This window comes from Aythya fuligula, chromosome 1 (assembly GCF_009819795.1).
Source record: "Aythya fuligula isolate bAytFul2 chromosome 1, bAytFul2.pri, whole genome shotgun sequence".
NCBI classification, from domain to species: domain Eukaryota; kingdom Metazoa; phylum Chordata; class Aves; order Anseriformes; family Anatidae; genus Aythya; species Aythya fuligula.
In genome coordinates, this window is record NC_045559.1 from 80,833,051 (window position 1) to 80,852,500 (window position 19,450).

General features: G+C 46.3%; 1 protein-coding gene across 1 annotated transcript; it reads left to right on the plus strand.

Annotated features, from left to right (window-relative positions):
* The first annotated feature begins 16,855 nt into the window (after positions 1-16,855).
* LOC116502331 (homeobox protein NANOG-like) lies at positions 16,856-19,111 on the plus strand. The gene is made up of 4 exons (XM_032208209.1): positions 16,856-17,021; positions 17,172-17,437; positions 18,169-18,258; positions 18,695-19,111. Exons 1-4 carry the CDS (start codon positions 16,856-16,858, stop codon positions 19,109-19,111), a joined length of 939 nt encoding a protein of 312 aa, XP_032064100.1.
* The last annotated feature ends 339 nt before the right edge of the window (positions 19,112-19,450 follow it).

The window sequence follows — 19,450 nt, forward strand, 5'->3', positions numbered from 1 at the left end:
TCCTGCTAAATCTGGAAAGATAAGAGTTCCTCCTCTGGAGGAAGAAAGATGACCATGTGTTGGGTGCCTTGCAGAAGACATAATATCCAAGGATTTGACCTCTAACAGGCCACGTCTGCTCTACTGGGCCTCATGCTTAAGGACTGAGAAGCTCTGATAAAACCTGAAACTTATAATATCTTTGGGAAAGGTAAACTGCATGCGGACCAGAGGATGGAAGGTTGAGATCCTGACCAGAGACCACTGTACATCGAGACAGTGACACACAAAACAGTCAGCTTGGTCTAGGTGAAGGTCTGTTCTGCACTGCACAAATCCTGTAGCTGCAGGACAGCCTCAGGCAGCCCATGGTAACAGATCCCACCTGGTACTGGCCTTGCCTTTATCTAAGGTGTTCTCATGTGCACTTCCTTTAGGAACAGAGGTGTTTTGCTTTGGTTTTGTGCTACACACTTAGGATCTGTGCTACACAAACACAGGGTGCCCAGCATCTGAAGATTTACTCACTGCTTATATGCTTCTTTTTCTGTGTTAAACAGCAGTTTTATTAAGCTATTTGTTGTCAGGCCTTTGTTACTTAGCTCCAGAAAGCTATGCCACAGTCTGTGTTGGCAGCACTCCATGGTCCAGGAGGATAGGTCGCCTCAGGCTCAACCATGCTTGGACCCACAGAGCCAGCTTTGGCCTATTACAGTGGCAGAGCTCCAGGTCCCTGCATGAACAGGTCTTGTTGTTTAGCTTATTGGTTGTTGTGGTTTTTGTTTGGTTGTTTTGTTTTTCCATTACCCGGGCTATTGCAAAACTACATGAGTTTGCAGGATGAGGATTTTGGTCTCCATTTCTCATTTTATGAAGTATCTGAAGAAAATTGCTGAGCCCTGTCTCTTCTGAAGGATAAGTGCTTTCAGTGCTTTCCGAGTAGAAAAGAGCTTCATCCCTTAGCTCTGGATGTCATCTGGAGGAGACTTAGCAAGAAGGCTAAAGATGATGGTGGTTATTCTGGTGCTGGGGATATGCTCTGACCATTCTAGGTGGACCCTAACTAAGACCAAGTGGGTCTGTGGGAAGAGTTTTAGAGTGGAATGAAAATTTTGTGACATGGTGTCTGAAGTTCCCATTTGGTTTAAGGCTACTTTGTGATCAGTCTGAGGCCATAAGAGAGAGGAAACTTCCAGGAGCAATGACATTCTCACCATAGGGAGGGTACCTTGTGAAGAGAAGAAGTAGGCTACTGTGACTTTTTTTTTCTTCAGTATTCCTGTGAGAAACCAAACAGCCAGCAATCAGCAATCAATCTCCTGTTTTAGTTTGCTTTTATTATTATTTAGTTGTTTCCATATGGGTGTGATCATCTTTAAGGGAAAGATAACCCCAGGAGAATGTCACTAACATAGATGTATGATGTTGTTCAGTGTGTGCTCTGTCACTCACTGAAATCACTCGCAGGCCAGTCTCACTTTTGAGAATTTGTTTGGGTCTTCCCACCTCCAAGCCCCAGTTCTGGTGCCTGTCATCTGAGCCCACCCTGCCTTGGGACTTTGCCTTTGGCACCATTATATGAGATATACAAAATCCATCCCAACAAGTCTGTACCTATATCTGTCCCCACAGCACCTCAGTCCTCTCAGAGCAGCAGCAGTTTCAGAAATCCCTTAGTGGGCACCCACAAACATTGTAACAGCAATAATTTCCTGGGATTAGTCAATTTACCTCTTCATCTCACTCACATTCTCTACATCGCGCAATTAACATTAGTAAATGTGATAAAGGTATAGAAGTGTAACACAGATTGAAATACATGAATTTTATAGTTCTAAGGTCAGGCTCTCTTACAGTCTTCCAAAGATTGCTTTTCTTTCTCCAGGTTTCACAATCTCCTGTGTACTGTAACAGCAACATGGTGATCTGGATGAGAAAAGAGATGCTTTTGCTGTGTTGTGACAGGTTCACATCATGTTGCTAAGCCACACGTCAACCTTTGCTGAGCGAGCTGCCAACAACTGACCAGATGTTGAGAGCTTCTAGTTTCCAAACACCCAGAGCTTGAACTACCTCATCCTGCCACTGCAGTGTCCTAAGACTAGATGAAAATGACTTGCTGAACTTCTGGAACAGTATTATCCCTCCCCACACACAGCTGGATGGATTTATTTAAAGCCATATCCTGGGATGGTGGTTGCCTTCAAAAACAGCCAGACCCTTCCTGGGAAGCAGCCCAAACATATGCTCTGTGCATCCTTGTAATGCACAGCATGAGCCATGCTCAGTACCACCTGGAACACCAGTTTCCTGCATTCAGGGCATATTGCTGATGTGGCTGTGGGCCCAGACCTGAGCTAGAACACATCTGTGGCAGCGAATGATGACCAACAGAATTTCCTTTGTCTGACACTAATGTTGTAGCCTCACAGGAGTCTGATGAGGTTATAGAGGAAGCAGGTTAAGTAATTATAGTTTTAGACACTAGGACAGAAGAAAACTGATGATATGATTGGTTTGATTGATATGCTCACAGTCAATTTGCCTTTTGAGCACTCTGTCCATATTTGTTATGTGGTTTAGAAAGACTGGATACCAAAATGAAAAACATTATGTGAGATCATTAGCAGGTAGGTAAATTAAATGGTAATACAAAACATCTTGTTCTGACTGCTTAGTCATAGAACATATGAGTCAGAGTGTTTAATGATTTAATTTAATTTATCTCTTTAAGTATCATGCTCTTTATATTTATTGTTATTACTCAATGAAATGGAAACCATAACATAACTGCATTTCTGTGCCTGATTTACATTTTTGAAGATCTGGAAGGGTATGAGGGAACATTTCCTATGCACATATTGGATGTTGGTCTCCCAGTAGCTGTGGCTTTCTGTCCCCATCTTCTGCTTGTGACTTTGTAAAGGAGCCTTTATCAAATCCCAGAGCTGAATAGGACAGGAGAAGGTGTACAAGAAAAGAAAAGTCATGAAAATCAGTATATCACAAAACTACAGCATTCCTTAGCACATCTCTCTGTAGCACCTTAGGTGTTGTTTGCCTTTGCTGCCAGGTTGTTGACCTTCCTTACAACCCAGCTCCTCTAACTTCAGACTTCTGTCACAGTCACTGATCCAATGTTATATATACATCCAGGCTCCTGGGACAAAGAACTGGATGGACAGTTCAGAGCTTGAAAAGCAGAAGGCAAATAAGTACCCCAGGAAAATTGCTGTTTCCCTTTTATCAAGCTTATTTCCTTTTTTTTAGGGCAAATTCTGCCCTGGTGATTTTCAGACAAATGAATACTGGGGACAGACAGTTTAGATTTTGAAAGGTAGTGTTTGAGGGAAGAAAAGGGGAATGGGGAAGGTAATTTCTTCACTTTAAGCCTAACCATTGCAATAGGATAAAAGATTTCCCTTTCACCTCAAAAGAGATCTCTATTTCCTGCGTCATCCACATGCCATTCAGATATTTCTCAGTGGTAGCTGTCTCTGATCTTTGTCCCCAGGTCAGTCTTGGATCTCTATGTCACCAGAAGGAAAATTCAGGCTGCAGCAGTAAATATCAGGTGAGTGAAAGGAGATAGGGGGATAGAGATGTTCTCTAGTGCATGGTGGCTGTGCAAGGTGTGGTAGGGCCAAGGGCTTTGACACAAGACCATGGTGAGGGAAAGAATCTCAATTCATGTGAAATGTCCTGAGAGACAGAGAATAAAGAAACATCCTTTCTTTCCTCTCACCATAGTTTATCCTGGGTCTTTAGCCATAGGAAGATACAACATGAGCCAGCTTTTTCTTGACTTCAAGAGACAACCTGTGTCTATACTGAGATTTTGTACTGATGGCCAAATGAGAAGGAGCAGGGTGAGCTGTGAAAAGCCCAAATACCAAACCAACAACCTAAGTTGCTTTTTGGGGAAATTGCATCATGTCTTTGTAAGTAGTTTGAAGCAGGATGGCTCCACTTACTAAAGCACAAATTGTTCATAGGGCTGCAACAGGACTGTTATTATCCCTGGCTGTTTGTTATTGCTCTTCCACCCTGCCAGTTACCACCCTTGCACTGGTCTTCCTAGGAAGGACAGGACAAATGATCACTTCTGTAGATTTTTTTAATGTTTAAATCTAACCCATACAGTTCTGTAAGTGCTTGGACAGCAACTCTGCAAAGGAACAGATGGATATTGGCCATAAATAACCAGGCTCACAAGCAAACCAAAAAGGAAAGTGGCAATATGATACAAAAGAAAACATAACAATCCTCATTTTTCCAGAAGTTTCATTTTTCCAGAAATACCTTTCCTGACATGAATTCAACTAAGCTTAAAGACAGCTAGCCAGAAATTAGTACTTCTGTTTCCTGAAAAGCATCACCATGATGACTTGGGTTTAGTTTCACTCACAACTGAAACAGGGTCCCTCCTTCCCTTCCCTCTCAAAATTTCAGTGGTTTCTCACCTGCATACTGTGCTATCCTCTAAGAGAGCTCATTGTTTGTGGCATTCAGCTGAGATGTCATAGGATTGATTACCCAATTAATCTCCTCCTTTTCAGCCTGGAGATGTTTTCCCAAGGGGAGGGACATGGGGAGTGAAAAACAAAACTTTCTGCAGAAACCTCTTGCAGCCTTTCCCCATGTAAAGCCAAATGATGATAACTCTCATTCCTTCATGCACTTCTGTGTCTCCAAGCTAGAAAAACAAGTACCACAGAAACTGATGAAGGAAATCATATAATGAAGGAAGTGAAAGAGTCATAATGGAAAAAAAAAAAAAAAAAAAAAGAAGCCAGCCTGGAGAGCAGAATGAACAGGAAAATGTATGAGAGAAGTAAATTAGATGACAAGAATAAGCAGCAAAATCTGACGGGATATCAGAAATAGGCCAAGCACAGAAAGGTAATTCTGGAATTTCACAGTTGACCCTGTCTGTGTGAGGGGAAGAAGATGCTCGTTATGCCAATGCATGAGACTCACTTATTTCATGTGCAGAGAAGAAGGAGCACAGGAGCATGATATGTGGTAGAGGGAAAGGAAATCTTTCTCCCAGCTTAGCTGAGGGCTTTAGTCTTGTTCAAGCTCACAATAGTCTCTGGATGTCCTGTGAAGATATCTGAAAATGTCGTCTCAGGACTAGCTTTCAGCAGCCAATCCTGTTGTGAATGAATAGACAAAATTAGAGAAGAGCAAAGGAAGTAAGCTCATGGCTCTGAATTCCTCAAGATTTTATTCATGTGAGAACACTCAAGAATTCTATGAGAGAAATACTCAGTGTTCCTTCTACCTAGAGGAGATGGAGTTCATCATTTGGATGATGTTTCATTTGTCCTGTTCCTCAGCTGCAGCTCAACTCTTGTTTAGAGGCCTTGGAAAGAGTCGTTTGTGTGTTGGAAGGGAGGCCCAAGTTTGCCAAAGACCTTTCCAGTTCAGGCCTCACTCTATCAGTATGGAGCAGCCATTATGGAGATCTGTGTCCTTGGTGCCTTGCTGTGGTGTTCATAGCAAACCAGTGACCAAGAGGAATTTCTCTGTCCCTGGGGCAGGGAGCAAGTACGGAGAACATCCTTAGAAGAAAGGTGAAATGGTGAGGCCTCTGGCACCTCTGCCACTGTGATTGTTTAGTAAACATAGCTCTCTTCTGTGAAGTCACCTTGAGATCTCCTGGAGACTGCCATTCAGAAATGGGAGAAAGGAGACAGATGGAGCAACATCCCTCCACCTTCCAGTGTTTCTCAGCCCCTTGTCTCGTGGGATGTTGGGATGTGGAGGCATTAAAAGTGAGTCCCTCAGCCCCTGGGCTTTTTGTGAAGGAAGTGACAGGCATGTTTTTTCAATGCATGCCAAACAGGTGGGTCATCCACCTCCCCAGCCTTGAGCACAGCTCCGAGTGACTCCACAGTTATAATAAGATTTCTGCACCCATGCTCACACTGTGCCACTTTGCACTGCTCATGAGGCACAAAGAAGAGGATACGCTACCTCCATTTCATCTGGATGCTTCTGCTTTTTCCAGTCCCTCGACTTTTCTCTCCCTGTGCCATCATTTCTCTCTCCCATGTCCACAGACAAGCAGAGCAGAAACCTCCTCCCGCTCCTCCAGTAGAGGCAGCGGGATGGGAATGAGGAGGTGAAACAGCATGCTGGAATGTGAGATGTGTGATGAGATTTCAGCAAGCTACACTGTTCTGTGGAGCACAGGCAATTACCCCAGTCCAACTTGTTTCTTCACTGGTTCCATTCCCAAAGCCCTGTGCCTCGGTTTCCTGACAAGTGAAAGCATTAGCTGTTACCACCCCCATGTGCTCTGCTGAGAGTGGGGCAGGGAGGTGGACCTGTTTGTGGGAGGTGATTGATTACTAATGTTTTATTGTTGTTGTTGTCATATATACTGAGCAGATGTGTTATTTTCAGTCTTTCTACTAAGCTGATAATTTAGGTCACACCAAGTTAGACCACGGCTAGATCATTTTGCCACAGAACTACCCAATGTAAGCAGATTGCCTTGCAATTTGCTTGCAGTTGGAACTCCACTCACTCAGGTTACTGCCAGAGTATCTAACCAGAATCTCAGATGGATTTTGCAGCTTCTTAGCTTCACATTGCCTAAACTCCGTCATTATAAGTAACCAAGCCACAAAGTTAAGTGTTGGGTTGCTGATGTAAAACTAGGATTGCTGTGATAAGGTAAGTTCTGCTGAGAATGAACGCTGCCCAGAGCTGAGTCTGCTGACTGTGGTGGTTTCACTCGAGTGGACAGTCGAGTTCCACCACAGCTGCTCTTTCACTGCCCTTCCTCAAAGGGGAAGGGGAAGAATACGATGCAAAAGGCTCAAGGGTTGAGATAAGGATGGGTAGATCACTCAAAAATTATCATGATAGGCAAAACAGACTCAAAGTAGGGAGATTAGTAAAATTTATTGCCTATTACTAACAAGCTAGAGAAGTGAGAAACAGAGGAAACAAAAAAAAAACACCTTTCCCCCATCCACCCTCTTCCACCTCCTCCCCTGGAGCAGCACAGGGGAACAGGGAATGGGGGCTGCAGTCAGTCCCTAACACCTCGTCTCCGCTGCTCCTTCACAGTCACTCTCTGCCCCTGCTCCCCGTGGGGTCCCTCCCATAGGATGCCATCCTTCCCGAACTGAGTTTGTGGGGGCTGCCCACAGGCAGCAGCTCTTCAAGAACTGCTCCCACGAGGCTCTGTACCACGGGGTCCATCCCCAGGAGCAAACTGCTCCAGCACGGGTCCCCCACAGGTGACAGCTCCCCCCAGACCCCTGCTCTTGTGTGGGCTCCTCTCCACGGGCTGCAGCTCCAGCCTGGGGCCTGCTCCACCGGGGGCTCTTCCACGGGCTGCAGCATGGAGATCTGCTCCATGTGGGACCCATGGGTGCAGGGGGACAGCCTGCTCCACCAGGGGCCTCTCTCTCCACAGGCTGCAGGAGAACTTTTTGTTTTGTTTTGTTTTTGTTTGTTTGTTTGTTTTCCCATTTCTTAAATCTGCTCTCACAGAGGCACAAAAAACATTGCTTATTGTCTCAGTTCTGAGAAGTGGCAGGTCCCTTTGGAGCTGGCTGAAGCTGTCCCTTATCTAACAGGGGTCAGATTCTGGATTCTTCTCACAGAAGCCACCCCTGCAGCCCCCTGCTACCAAAACCTTACCAATACACTGATGAACATGGTTTTGTGCTAGATGTAGCACAATGGGATGGTGGAGGCCCCTCAGTTATCCTGGACACTTACTTTATTCTAAGCACACCACTTCCTGTAATACTGGATCAGACCATCTGACAACCTGACTAGTCATCCTTCTGACAACTCATAGAAACTCTTCTCCCCTCCCAACATCAGTTAGTGAGCAATATTTTCAGCCTCCAAGGTCACAGAATCAGATAATGGTTTGGGCTGGAAGGGATCTTAAAGATCATCCAATTCCAACCCCTCTGCCGTGGGCCCCATCCAGCCTGGCCTTGAACACCTCCAGGGATGGAACATCCACAGCTTCTCTGGGCAACCTGTTTCTGTGCCTCACCACCCTCATAGTGCATGATTTATTCCTTATATCTAATCTCAACCTACCCTACTCCTTGTCCAGCCCCTTGATCATATTAATGGCTCTCCTCTGGACTCATTCTATTACTTCCATGTCCTTCTTATGCTGGGAGCCCCAGAGCTGAACACAGTACTGCAGGTGGGGCCTCACAAGAGCAGAGTAGAGGGGAAGAATCAACTCCCTCGACCTGCTGACCTCTCCTCTGTTGATGCAGCCCAGGATACAGTTGGCTTTCTGGGCTGCAAGCACACATTGCTGACTCATGTTGAGCTTCTCATCAGCCAACACCCCAGGTCCTTCTCATCAGGGCTGCTTTCAATTCATTCTTTGCCCAGCCTGTATTTGTTCTGGGGATTGCCCCAGCCCAGATGTACAACCCTGTTGGTCTTGTTGAACCTCATGAGGTTTGCACAGTCCCAGCTCTCAAGTCTGTCCAGGTCCTTCTGGATGCCATTTCTTCCCTCCAGCGTGTTAACTGCATTATACAGCTTGGTGTCATTGGCAAACTTGTTGAGGGTGCACTCAATCCCACTGCCCATGACACCAACGAAGATGTTAAACGGTTCTGGTCCCATCAATGACCACTGAGGAACACCACTCGGTACTGCAGACATTGAGCTGTTGGCCGCAACTCTTTGAGTGTGACCATCCAGCCAATCCTTACCAACTGAGTGGTCCATCCATCAAATCCATCTCTCCAATTTAGAGACAAGGATATCATGGGAGCCAGTTTCAAATGCTTTGCACAAGTCCAGGTAGATGATGTCAGTTGCTCTTCCCCTATCCCCCAGTGCTGTAACCCCATTATAGAAGGCCTCCACATTTGTCTGGCACAATCTGCCCTTAATGAAGCCATGTTGGATGTCACCAATCAAATACATATTTTCCATGTGCTTTAGCATAGTTTGAAGGAGAAACTGATCCATGATCTTGCCAGGAACAGAGGCAGCCTGACTGGCCTGTAGTTTCTGAGTCTTCCTTTTTCCCCTTTTTGAAAATGAGGATTATATTTCCCCTCTTTCAGTCAGCGGGAACTTCACTGGACTGCCACGACTTTTCAAATATGATGGATAGTGGCTTAGCAACTACATCCGCCAGCTCCCTCAGGACCTGTGGATGTATCTCATCAGGTCCCATGGACTTGTACACTTTCAGGTTCCTTAGATAGTCTCGAACATGATCTTCTCCTACAGTGGGCCGTTCATCATTCTTCCAGTCCCTGCCTTTGACTTCTGGGGCCCAGGCCAAATCAATCATCTACAGCACAGAGACAGGGCTGGGAAGTGTTTCTCCACCCCCTGTTGACCTGCTTTTCCTTGTATCTTGCCCACATTTTGTGAGCTGCCCCCTGCTTACCAAACTTACTGTCCAGTTCTTGGTCTCTCCAATGCAAACAGCAGCCTCGGATCAGCACAAAGAGATTCCTCAAAGCTCTAGTGTCAACAGTTGTCATCAGCTGGCATCAGCAGATCCACTTCACTGATACACAGGAGTCCCTCTAAGCCTGTAAAGATCTACCAGAACAGGAGGCAGAATTGTCTCAGGCATCAGAGTAAGGCAACACACAGCTCAAATACAAACAGCTGTGAACACATTATGAACAAGCCCCCAGACCAATCCAACTAACCCAAAGTGAAACCCCAATAACATATGCAATTCTTTCCCTGCAGAGAGGATAAGAAAGAGACAAAGAACCACATGTGGCAGATCTGAGTCAGGGCACCGGAAAATGCTCAGACACCATAACGATTAAGGCAATCTAGGAACCTAGACAAAATAGACTGGTTTTCTGTTCTCTTTCTCTTTTTTCCTCTCCTCTACTTAATGTGGTCCACCTCTTTCTCATTGTGACTGACTTTATTTATTTGTCCAGGAATTCATGTTTCTATTGCATTTAAATAAGGGGTCAGATTATGCACTTACAAGAAAAATGTCAAACCTCTAAAAGCCACTGAAGTTGATATAAAACTGCTTTTGACTATCATAGGACCAAAATCCTTCCTTGCTGAGGAACTATCCCAGTTACAGAGGGAGCAGGGAGCAGCACCTGGTTAACTGGGCTATTTAATCCCCTCTTTTGGTTTTAACTTCAGCAGGTTGAAACAAGATGATCACGTTTTCTCCACGTAAGAGAATTTAAAGCAAAGAGAAAGTTATATAGAACAGCCTGATTCTGAGCATTTTCATTTCCTCCTGTTTCTTGATACTAGGAGACTGCTGTTCAGTAGGCTGCCAGCAGACCTTGGCATTTCCATGACTGCGTCATTCAGCACTGTGAGGGTCATTTTTAGGTGCTCCAAGTGGCTGTTTCAAGTCATTGGGGTGTCAATACCTGAAAGACACATTCAGAGGACAGGTGTTGAATCCTGTGGTTGGTGTACACCTATTCTCTGGGGATCAAATCACAGAGAAGGAGTGCTCCAGTTCCTCATACAACAGGAGCAGACCTTAATCACCAGGCTTTGCTAGGAACATGCTAGCGAATAAGCTGCTCTGGCTGCAGGGCACCACTACTGCCTTGTCCTCATAGTAGGTGCAGCTGGTGGACAGATGAGAGATCAAACCTCCAGATGGGGCCAGCACATGGGTTTGCAGAGCATGTGGGTACTGATAGAAACTGAAATCTTCAGTGGTTTGTGTTAACGTGCTGTCTGTGAACTGTGGTGACTGAGGAAAGATGAACTACATCCTGCTCGACCATTTTTGCCACAGAAGTGGGGATTACTGGCAGCTGCAGTAAGTGAAGACAGACAGCTGAGGTGTTAACCATGTCAGAGGGCCCTGCTGGATCCCAAATCAACACCTGTATGTTTGCACCAAAAACATGCAACACTCTGCAAGGTTATTTTGCATCTGCAGGCGCTTTAACACTATTAATAGATTGTTTTCAACTATAGTGAATCAATTCAGTCGTGAGTGGGGTTAAGAGAAGGTGTTCCCAGGCCTGTCTTAGCCCCTGTTTGCATGCAGTACACAGCTGAGGTTGGAACTGGAATTTTTTGCAAAATGATTTTCCCAACAGTCACAGCAGCTCCTCCTCCTCCTTCATGGCTAAATTGTGCCAGGGAAGCATTACTATATTGTCACAGCTCAGTCTGAGTGTCTGCAGTTCTTTTGCCATGATTCTGTGGCTTTTCCTGATCTTATAGACAGGGAAGACACCCAGTCAGTAATTCAGTCTCTTTGCTGCCCACAAAGATGTGCTTCACTGCCTGGTGTGAGCTAGCTCTCCCTAGACAGTCTGAAAGAAATGAACAAATATTTTTTACCTTTATACCACCACTAGCTGGTGTCAATGCTATGCCCCGCTCCTCAGCCTCCAACCTCCACTGGATTCAATTCCTAGACAAATGACATCCAGCCGGAAAAAAAAAAAAAAAAAAAAAAGCTACTGCCTCTTACTGTTCTTCTCTTTGTCTCTTTTTCTTTCCATCTCAGTCACGTCGGCCACCTAAATATTGTTAAACAAAAGCAGATAAATCTCTTTCTTCCGTCAGTCCCAGACAAAATCCACTTGCAGATCCCGTTCCACAGCACTGGGTTTCACGGGTTACCATTCAAATGTAGAGTGGGTGCCAGCCAGGGAGCCTCAGGCTCTAACACTTGCTAATCACTCATGAATGCATGTGCAACAGCCAGTCTTGGAGGAAAGCAGAGGGTGGACCGATGGGGGTAATGGTCAGGCAACGGGGGAGTCCCTGTCGCAACCTGTGACAGGTTTGAAAGAGCAGCACCCTTTTCAGTCATCCCAACATTTCTTGTAATCAGACACTTGTCTCATAGGTGATCTGCTCTTACGGGGACTTTCTGGAGCTTAAAAAATCTAGATGCCACAGAATTGGCACAGTGACACACTTGAGAAGTATGTGCTAACTAGAAGAGTGTGGTTCATGAGATGTATTAGGAACACAAAATTACTCACAGGCTGTGTGCCCATTTATGGCCTGCATGTATAATTACAGTCATCCACTTGGCACATGATCCTCATTAGTTCTGTTCTGATATGCATTAACAATTGTGAAAAACATGGGATCAGCCTCCGGTAAAAGATGTGGAAGAAAACAGGTGCCACAATACTCAGTGAACTCAAGAGAGCCTTCAACACATGTGACCTATCTACCAGTTCAGTGCCCTGCTGACTGCAGATTCCCACTAGCTATGGATTTGTGGAGACTTCCCACTGAGTGGGTTGTTCGAAATTGTTCCTATCAGAAAGGGGAAGAAAAGTAAAGAAACCTCAGGAAGAAAAGCTTCTGTTTCATTTCAAAGTGGAGTGTGTTTGGGAAAGAAAAGGCAAACTGCCTGATATAGAGCATCCTCTGGGAGGAGAGCATGGGAGGTGACTCATTTTGAAATTACGTAGGGCCTTTGTACAATGAAAAACACAGGACTTGGTATTCCCCTCTAGTGGTGGAAACGCCAGAAACTCAAAGAAAGTATCTGAAGACAGTGATCTCTATCCCATTTGTTTTTAATAAGAGGACATCTAAGTGAGCCTGTAAGAACAACCGCACTATCACTAAAAGGAAGAGGTGTGAATTTGATCAGAGAATTTGATTTCTGTCTCCATGGGGGAGACAGAAATTCTATATTCCAGTTTATAGGTGCTGATAGGGAATGCTTCCTCATACAAGCACTTACAACATAACTTCAACATTGTGTGCAGGCATGGGCACAAGAAAGGGCCGATAAAGAAGGAACAGGCCCATCATACCTTAAGAAATCTGGGTTGGCACACTAGCCTTCTTCCCACCTGATTCTGAAACTCAGGTTTTCCTGCCCGTGCAGGGAGTCAGTTGGTTTTATGCCATGGCTCCTCTGTCCCAGTCTGCCTCTCCACAGCTAACAAAGGGCCGCATCACCCAGTAATTCTCAGGTGATTGAGAGACTGGGTTGCCACTGCAAAGGAGAAGCTTTGTCCTTTTCTTGACCTGCTCCCCCAAAAAGCCAAGAGAAAGGAAAACCATATTGTAATATGAATGAGGGTCTAATTTTTGTTATTCTTTCTTGGCTGCCTTCCCTTCCACAAACACGGCATCCTGAGACCAGACTGTGAGCTGTGACCAAGCCACGGGGGGGCAGGCTGTCTGGAGCCAAGAGCTCGGTGAGTACAGAGGGCTGCAGGGCAGGATTATTTTTCCAAAATTTAACTTGAGAATTCAATGTAAAAAAAATACCATAGGTGCCTGCTCGCAAGAAATGCCAGGCGAGCTCAGCAGAATGCAAGGGAGGGATTTCTACCTGCCTTCCCCTACCATGCACATGCCTGACTGTGGGTGATGGCACCAAAAGAAACCTCTGAGGAGCAACAGGGCCCAGGCTGTGGCCCCCTGTTAACCACTGCCAGCTTGCTGAACACCATGAATGTGAGCAGAACAATACAGGAACTCTCATGACACTTCACAGTATTCACCAAAACACAAATACCCCATGTTTAAGTTAGCAACAGGAAGACAGAAGAGTACCTATCCTATATAAAATTTGAAACTACCTATACTAGTATAACATTAACCTGCTGGTGAAAATGAGTTTAGCAGTGCTCTGAGGTAGGAACCCATGGCATTTCTGATCCAGTGGTATAAGATCCAGAGCTGGATATACACTACCAGCCATCTGCTTCTTCCCCAACTCCAATATAAGTTTGTATCACTTCAGTGCCAATATATGTTTGTATCACTTCAGTGCCAGTTTGAGCTCCAGCCCTCTGAAGGCAGAGATTGCACTGACACTAACAGGGGCTCCTTCACAGAAGGAACTTGCAGGATGAAAACATCTTTCAGCCATGGTCCTGTCTCATGTGTACTTAGGCCAAGAGGCCAAGACTGCTTTTAGACCTGAGCTTCTATCTCTACTCTGGAAGGATTATGGAAAAGGTTCATTAGGACATGCTTCAGCCCAGTGACTGGTTACATTCACTGCCATATGCATAATAAAGCAACTTATGCTCACTTGACAAAAGCTCCAAAATATTTGGCACATCATAAACTGAGAACTACCAAACTGGAGAGCGGCCACAGGATGAAGAGGGAGGGGGTCACAACTTTTAGCTTAAAAACAAATCGCTGCTGCTACTTCACCCTGTGGGGAAAAATATGACTAAATCAGATCTGTATCATGTTGCTGTTCCTGCTGAAAACAGCAACAAAAAGAAACATGAGTGGAAACATGCTTCTGTTTTAGGAGTCATTCTCAGAAGGTATTTTCTAAATACACGTCAGCTCTACATATTCATGGGTAGTATATCCACTTTGCAGGCTGATGTTGTCACATGGCAAATTTCCCTGACCCAGTACCTTGGGGAGCAACTCAAACATATACATCTTTCTTCCTATAGCATCCTATGTGCCTGTGAGACTTATGGATTTACCTTCCCAAGGCATTTTGATGTCTACAATTTATTTTGGGGAAAACAACTGGATTTCTTTACATTAAAAAAAAAAAAAAAAATCCGTCTTTAGATGGTATGATTTTATACACTCACACAAGCTTCATTTCTCCCACAGAGACATTTCAAAAGATATGTTTCATAATCTGATAAGAGGTATGGTTGGGGAGAAGGAGAAAATTGATGTCACTAGAGCGGGATATATGGAACAGAAAATAGATCGGGTAGTTCAAGCATAAAAAACAAAGGAAATGGAAGACAAAGGAGATGAGAAAATCAAAAGATGAACAAAGACAAATGGAAAAGGATGGGTAAATGAAATCAGTTCTATGCAGGCTACAAAGCAGGTCTGTCTCTTGGAGAAAAACAGCTCAACGCCGAAAAATTGCAAACTGTGAGCAGTTCAGCTGCATTTTGCAACACACACACACACCAAGGGAAGATGGGATCTGACGGTGGAGGTAGTGTTACTCCATCTGTAAAAGTGTTAGCCCTGCTGTAGTTGTTCCTAGACAAGCTGTGTCACCTCTCTTGACTCAGTCTGCAGCCTGTGAGATGGCCAAGAGTGCTTCCTGCAACCTCTCACTAGTGGGCACCATCGTCTCCAGACAGGAGTCCTTGTCAATAAATACCAGAATTGTGTTTATTATTTCACTTGATGTGCACTGTAGAGGCAAACATGGAGCTCCTCAAACTGTCATTGCCAAGAAACAATCAAACAAATGATTTGGCTTGCAAATACAGCTCCCTTGACCACAGAATCCTGTTTTTCTCTGCCTTTGCAATGGACTGTGGCAATGAAGTCAAACACTACCTTGCAGGTAGCATGCATATCTCCAGGGAAGCCCTATCAGCACAGGGACCATGCAGATCAGTGGCTATCACTTCTACAACATACTATTGTGTGACCATTCTGCATGTCTGACAGAGAAACCCTTCCTGTGCATGCATGGGCTGATTATTGCCCATGGCAATGAGCAAGCAACCTGCATGAAATATAGAGCTGCAAGAACAGGGCAAGAGCCCAAGAGCAGCAAAGAGCCCAGAGCTTGCACTGCTTGCTTCAGGGTAAGAATCTGACTCTGTATTTTATTCCTCTTACTCAATTATAGTCACTTTTCCCTGCATTCCCAATTATCTCTCTGCCTGATTCTTGTCCATTAAATCACAATCAATTAGGAATTTATCAAAAAATGGGCCCACCAAGGCCTTCTCCAGGTAAACAGCTCTGCAAAGGCACCCCAGTGTGACCTCCTCAAAGTAAGCTCATCAGTCCCAGCAATTCCCAGCAGCTGACCAGTGGCACAAGAGAAAGTGGGCTTAGGGTAACACCTGGGGCTCATTTCTCATGATGACTCAACTGGGGTGGAGGAGATATATGGAAGGAAAGGAGATCTGTTTCTATCATCTCTAGAAGATTATTAACAGTGCAGTAATCTAGCAACCATTCCCCCTTCCTTTGGGTACAGGTAGGTGCCTGTGTCCTGTTTCTTTCACTGGGTGAGATAGGGAATTTTATGTGTCATGTGCCTTCACGTTTACCTTTCCATAGAGTTTTTCCAGGTTTTATAATTCCTGGGCAATGAGATCATCCCAATAAGCTTTTAATTTCCCTAAGGGAAGTGGTAATAGTTTATTTATGGGGTGGTGGTTGTTGTTGTTGGGGTAGGAAGGAGGAAGTAGCTTAGCTTCTCTGAGCAGACTGTAGGCCTTGGCTTTAAGTGCTTAAGACCTATAAGGCTCTTTTATAGGTGTACGGCCCTCAGCTCCATAATTCCCGTGTTTTCCTGGTGTGTAGTAAAACCAAACTTTTTTATAAGCTCTGACTTCTTTAAGAAGCTAGGAAAAAAAGCTCAAGCTTCTTTCCTCAACCATTTGCCGAAGTACATCTGTATCCCTGCAAGACAGGCCGGCCTGCCCCAGCCTCGGGTTAGCAGCTGGAAGAGCTGGGGAGCAGCTTATCTTTCCCGGAGCCCCCTTCCCCGCAGCACAGGGTGGGCGCTCAGGGGAGTCGCCCCCTCCCCTGCCCCCAGTCCGCATTGACCGGCGGGGCGGCGGAGCGCTTATCTGCCGGCCGCGATCTGCAATGCAGACACCGACAGCCCCCGCATGCCCCGGGGGGAGGCTCCTGCCTCGCCTCCATTCTTCCCCCTTGGGTGGGGGGCGTAGGTGGGGAGAAGGAGTGTGAAACGTGGGGGCGGGGGTGCCTGCCCTGCCCGCCCGGGCCCCGAGGTGGGAGCAGGGTCCCCGCAGGGAGGGCTGAGCGCCCCCCGGAGCCACTCCCCCCCCAATCAACCGGCTTTTAACATGACAATGGCCGTGACCGTCCCTTCCAGCCGAGGCCGGCCTGGGGAGGACATAAAGCACCCCCCGGCTCCGCCTAATGGGGTATCGGCATGCGGCAGGCGCCCGGGGCTGGGGGTGCGGGCCCGGCCATGAGCGCCCACCTGGCCATGCCGCCCTACACGCCCCTCGCCGGCGCCCTCAGGTACGGCCACTACTGCTGGCCCTCCGCCGGCACCATGGACGGCGCGGCCGCCGAGGAGGCCCCGGTAGACCTGCTGGCCCTGCCCGCCGAGCAGAGGACGCCCAGTCACCCAGGTACGGCCGGGGGGCGACCACTTCGGGCAGGGGTCGGGCGAGGCCACCGCGTCCCGGCAGGGCACCCCTGGCTCCCGGCATCCGTGAGCCACTCGGGGAGCTGGGCGTCGACTTTGAGGTGTGAGCGCTCGCCGCTGCTTCCCTCCCCAGATGCCTCTCCAGCTTCCTCCAGCTCGGGGACGCTCGTCCAGTACACGCCGGACTCGGCCACCAGCCCCACCGCGGAGCGCCCGTCTCCACATCCCAGTTTCCAGGTCAAGGAGAAAGATGAGGGCGCAGCAAAGAAGGGCAAGAGCCGCACAGCCTTCTCCCAGGAGCAGCTGCAAACCCTGCACCAGCGGTTCCAGGTCCAGAAGTACCTCAGCCCCCATCAGATCCGGGAGCTGGCAGCGTCCCTGGGGCTCACCTACAAGCAGGTGAACGTCTTGCTCTGAGCAAAGTTGCACCCCTGTTGTGGAGTGATCTTGCTACCACAACCAATTGTTGTTTTGTTGTTTACTTTTTTTTTTTTTTTTCTTAGGTCCCCAGAGGAGTGTCTTTTAATTATCTTATTTATCTGATTGCGTGTATGAGAGAGTAGAGGGTGTGAAAACTTATGACTCAGTCTTCCTCTTACTTCCCGCACTATCCTCCCACTGTGTGCAGATGTTCGGAAATAAAGGGCAGTGCCACTTAGTCAAGTTACTGCTCTGTATCAACATATTTTGTCTCTGATAAAATACAAAAAGACAGATATTTGGCACTACTTTTCTTATACGTAGTGGCACCCTCAGTCTTTCCTTAAAGAGGTGGTCTTTGCCTCGCCAGCTACTCGTGTGTGACTGAGGCCACGAGTCACTATTGAATCGGCACTGATCTCATCACAGCAGTGAGGTGCTGCTGTACAAGCAATGTTTCAGCAGTTGTCTTGCCTGTCTTTCAGGAAGGGTTTTTGATGTGTTGAGCATGAAAGATCCCGTGGTGACCTGAGCAGTAAGTGTGCTAGGCTCAGTTTTGGTTCTACTGATGCCTAACGTTAGCTGCTGAAACTATGCACTGTGTTAGGACCCATGCAGAAACTATTATAGAAACTAATACATTTTTAGGATATGTACTGAGATTCAAATAAGAATGAATTTCTAATATTCTATGTCCTCTTCACTTCCAGGTGAAAACATGGTTTCAGAACCAACGTATGAAGTTTAAACGTTGCCAGAAGGAGAGTCAGTGGGTGGAAAAAGGGATGTATCTATCACAGGTGAGAAAATTGCCCCTTTTGTTTGCTATATATATTTCCACTAGTCAGGGATCCTCTGTTTTGTGCTGAAAAGTGCATCATGTCTAAGATAGTTGTATTTCTCATGTGTACAGAACAGGTTTACAGGTTTTACAGCAGCATCTATTTTAAACCTGCAATGGCAACTGAAATAATGTTATCCACTTATTTCCAGGTTAAGAATTGGCCAGAGAGGGCCACCAAGGCCTACTCATGCTGGCTTTCTTCCCAGCATGGTGGTTTGGGGATTTCTAAGTTTAGATCTTATGATCTCTGTTATTATAAATCTATAGCGGGGATGATGTGGACTGAAAATAACTGATTTTGGAAAGGGTGGAAAGGAGGACATATCCAAATCAATGGACACAGCTCGTGTGCCTGTTCTTAATTACTGAACAGCTATCTCTGTCTCCCCTAGAATGGGTTTCATCAAGCTTCATACCTGGATATGACCCCCACGTTTCACCAAGGATTCCCTGCTGGTGCTAACAGAAACCTTCAGGCTGTGACCAACATGCACCAAGCTTACAGCAGTGGCCAAACTTATGGGAATGGGCAGTGCCTGTACCCATTCATGGCTGTGGAGGACGAGGGGTTCTTCGGAAAAGGTGGGACAAGCTGCAACACCCAGCAAGCCGTGGGTTTATTAACTCAGCAAGTGAACTTCTATCATGGCTACCCTACTAATGTGGATTATGATGGCCTGCAGTCAGAAGACACCTACAGCTTCCAGAGCACCTCTGATGGTATCATGCAGTTCTCAAGCTCTCCTGTACGGCATCAGTACCAGGCCCCTTGGCATACGTTGGAGACCCAGAGCGGTTATGAGTCTTAGACCAAAGTGTTTTTCTTCCTCTTCCTGTTTTCTGTCATGGGGTTTCTAGGATCTTGACTCAGAGATCCAATTTTTTATTCCTTTCTTTTGCCCCCCCCCCCCCCCCCCCCCCCCCCTCAGTTCTGGCTTTTTACTCTTGGTGGGTCTTGGTACCCTGCTGTGTTTGGCTTCTCTTCTGTTTAAAAGAATTTGTGCATAGCTAACCCTTGGCCAAGGGTGTTTTGTGCGTAGATAATCCAAAACTGCATTCATGGAGGGGAATGTGCAATGCCACAGCCAGGAGCAGCAGAGATGGTGAAGGCTGATGTTTACTGTCCAAGACCTACTCTGCTGCCTCTT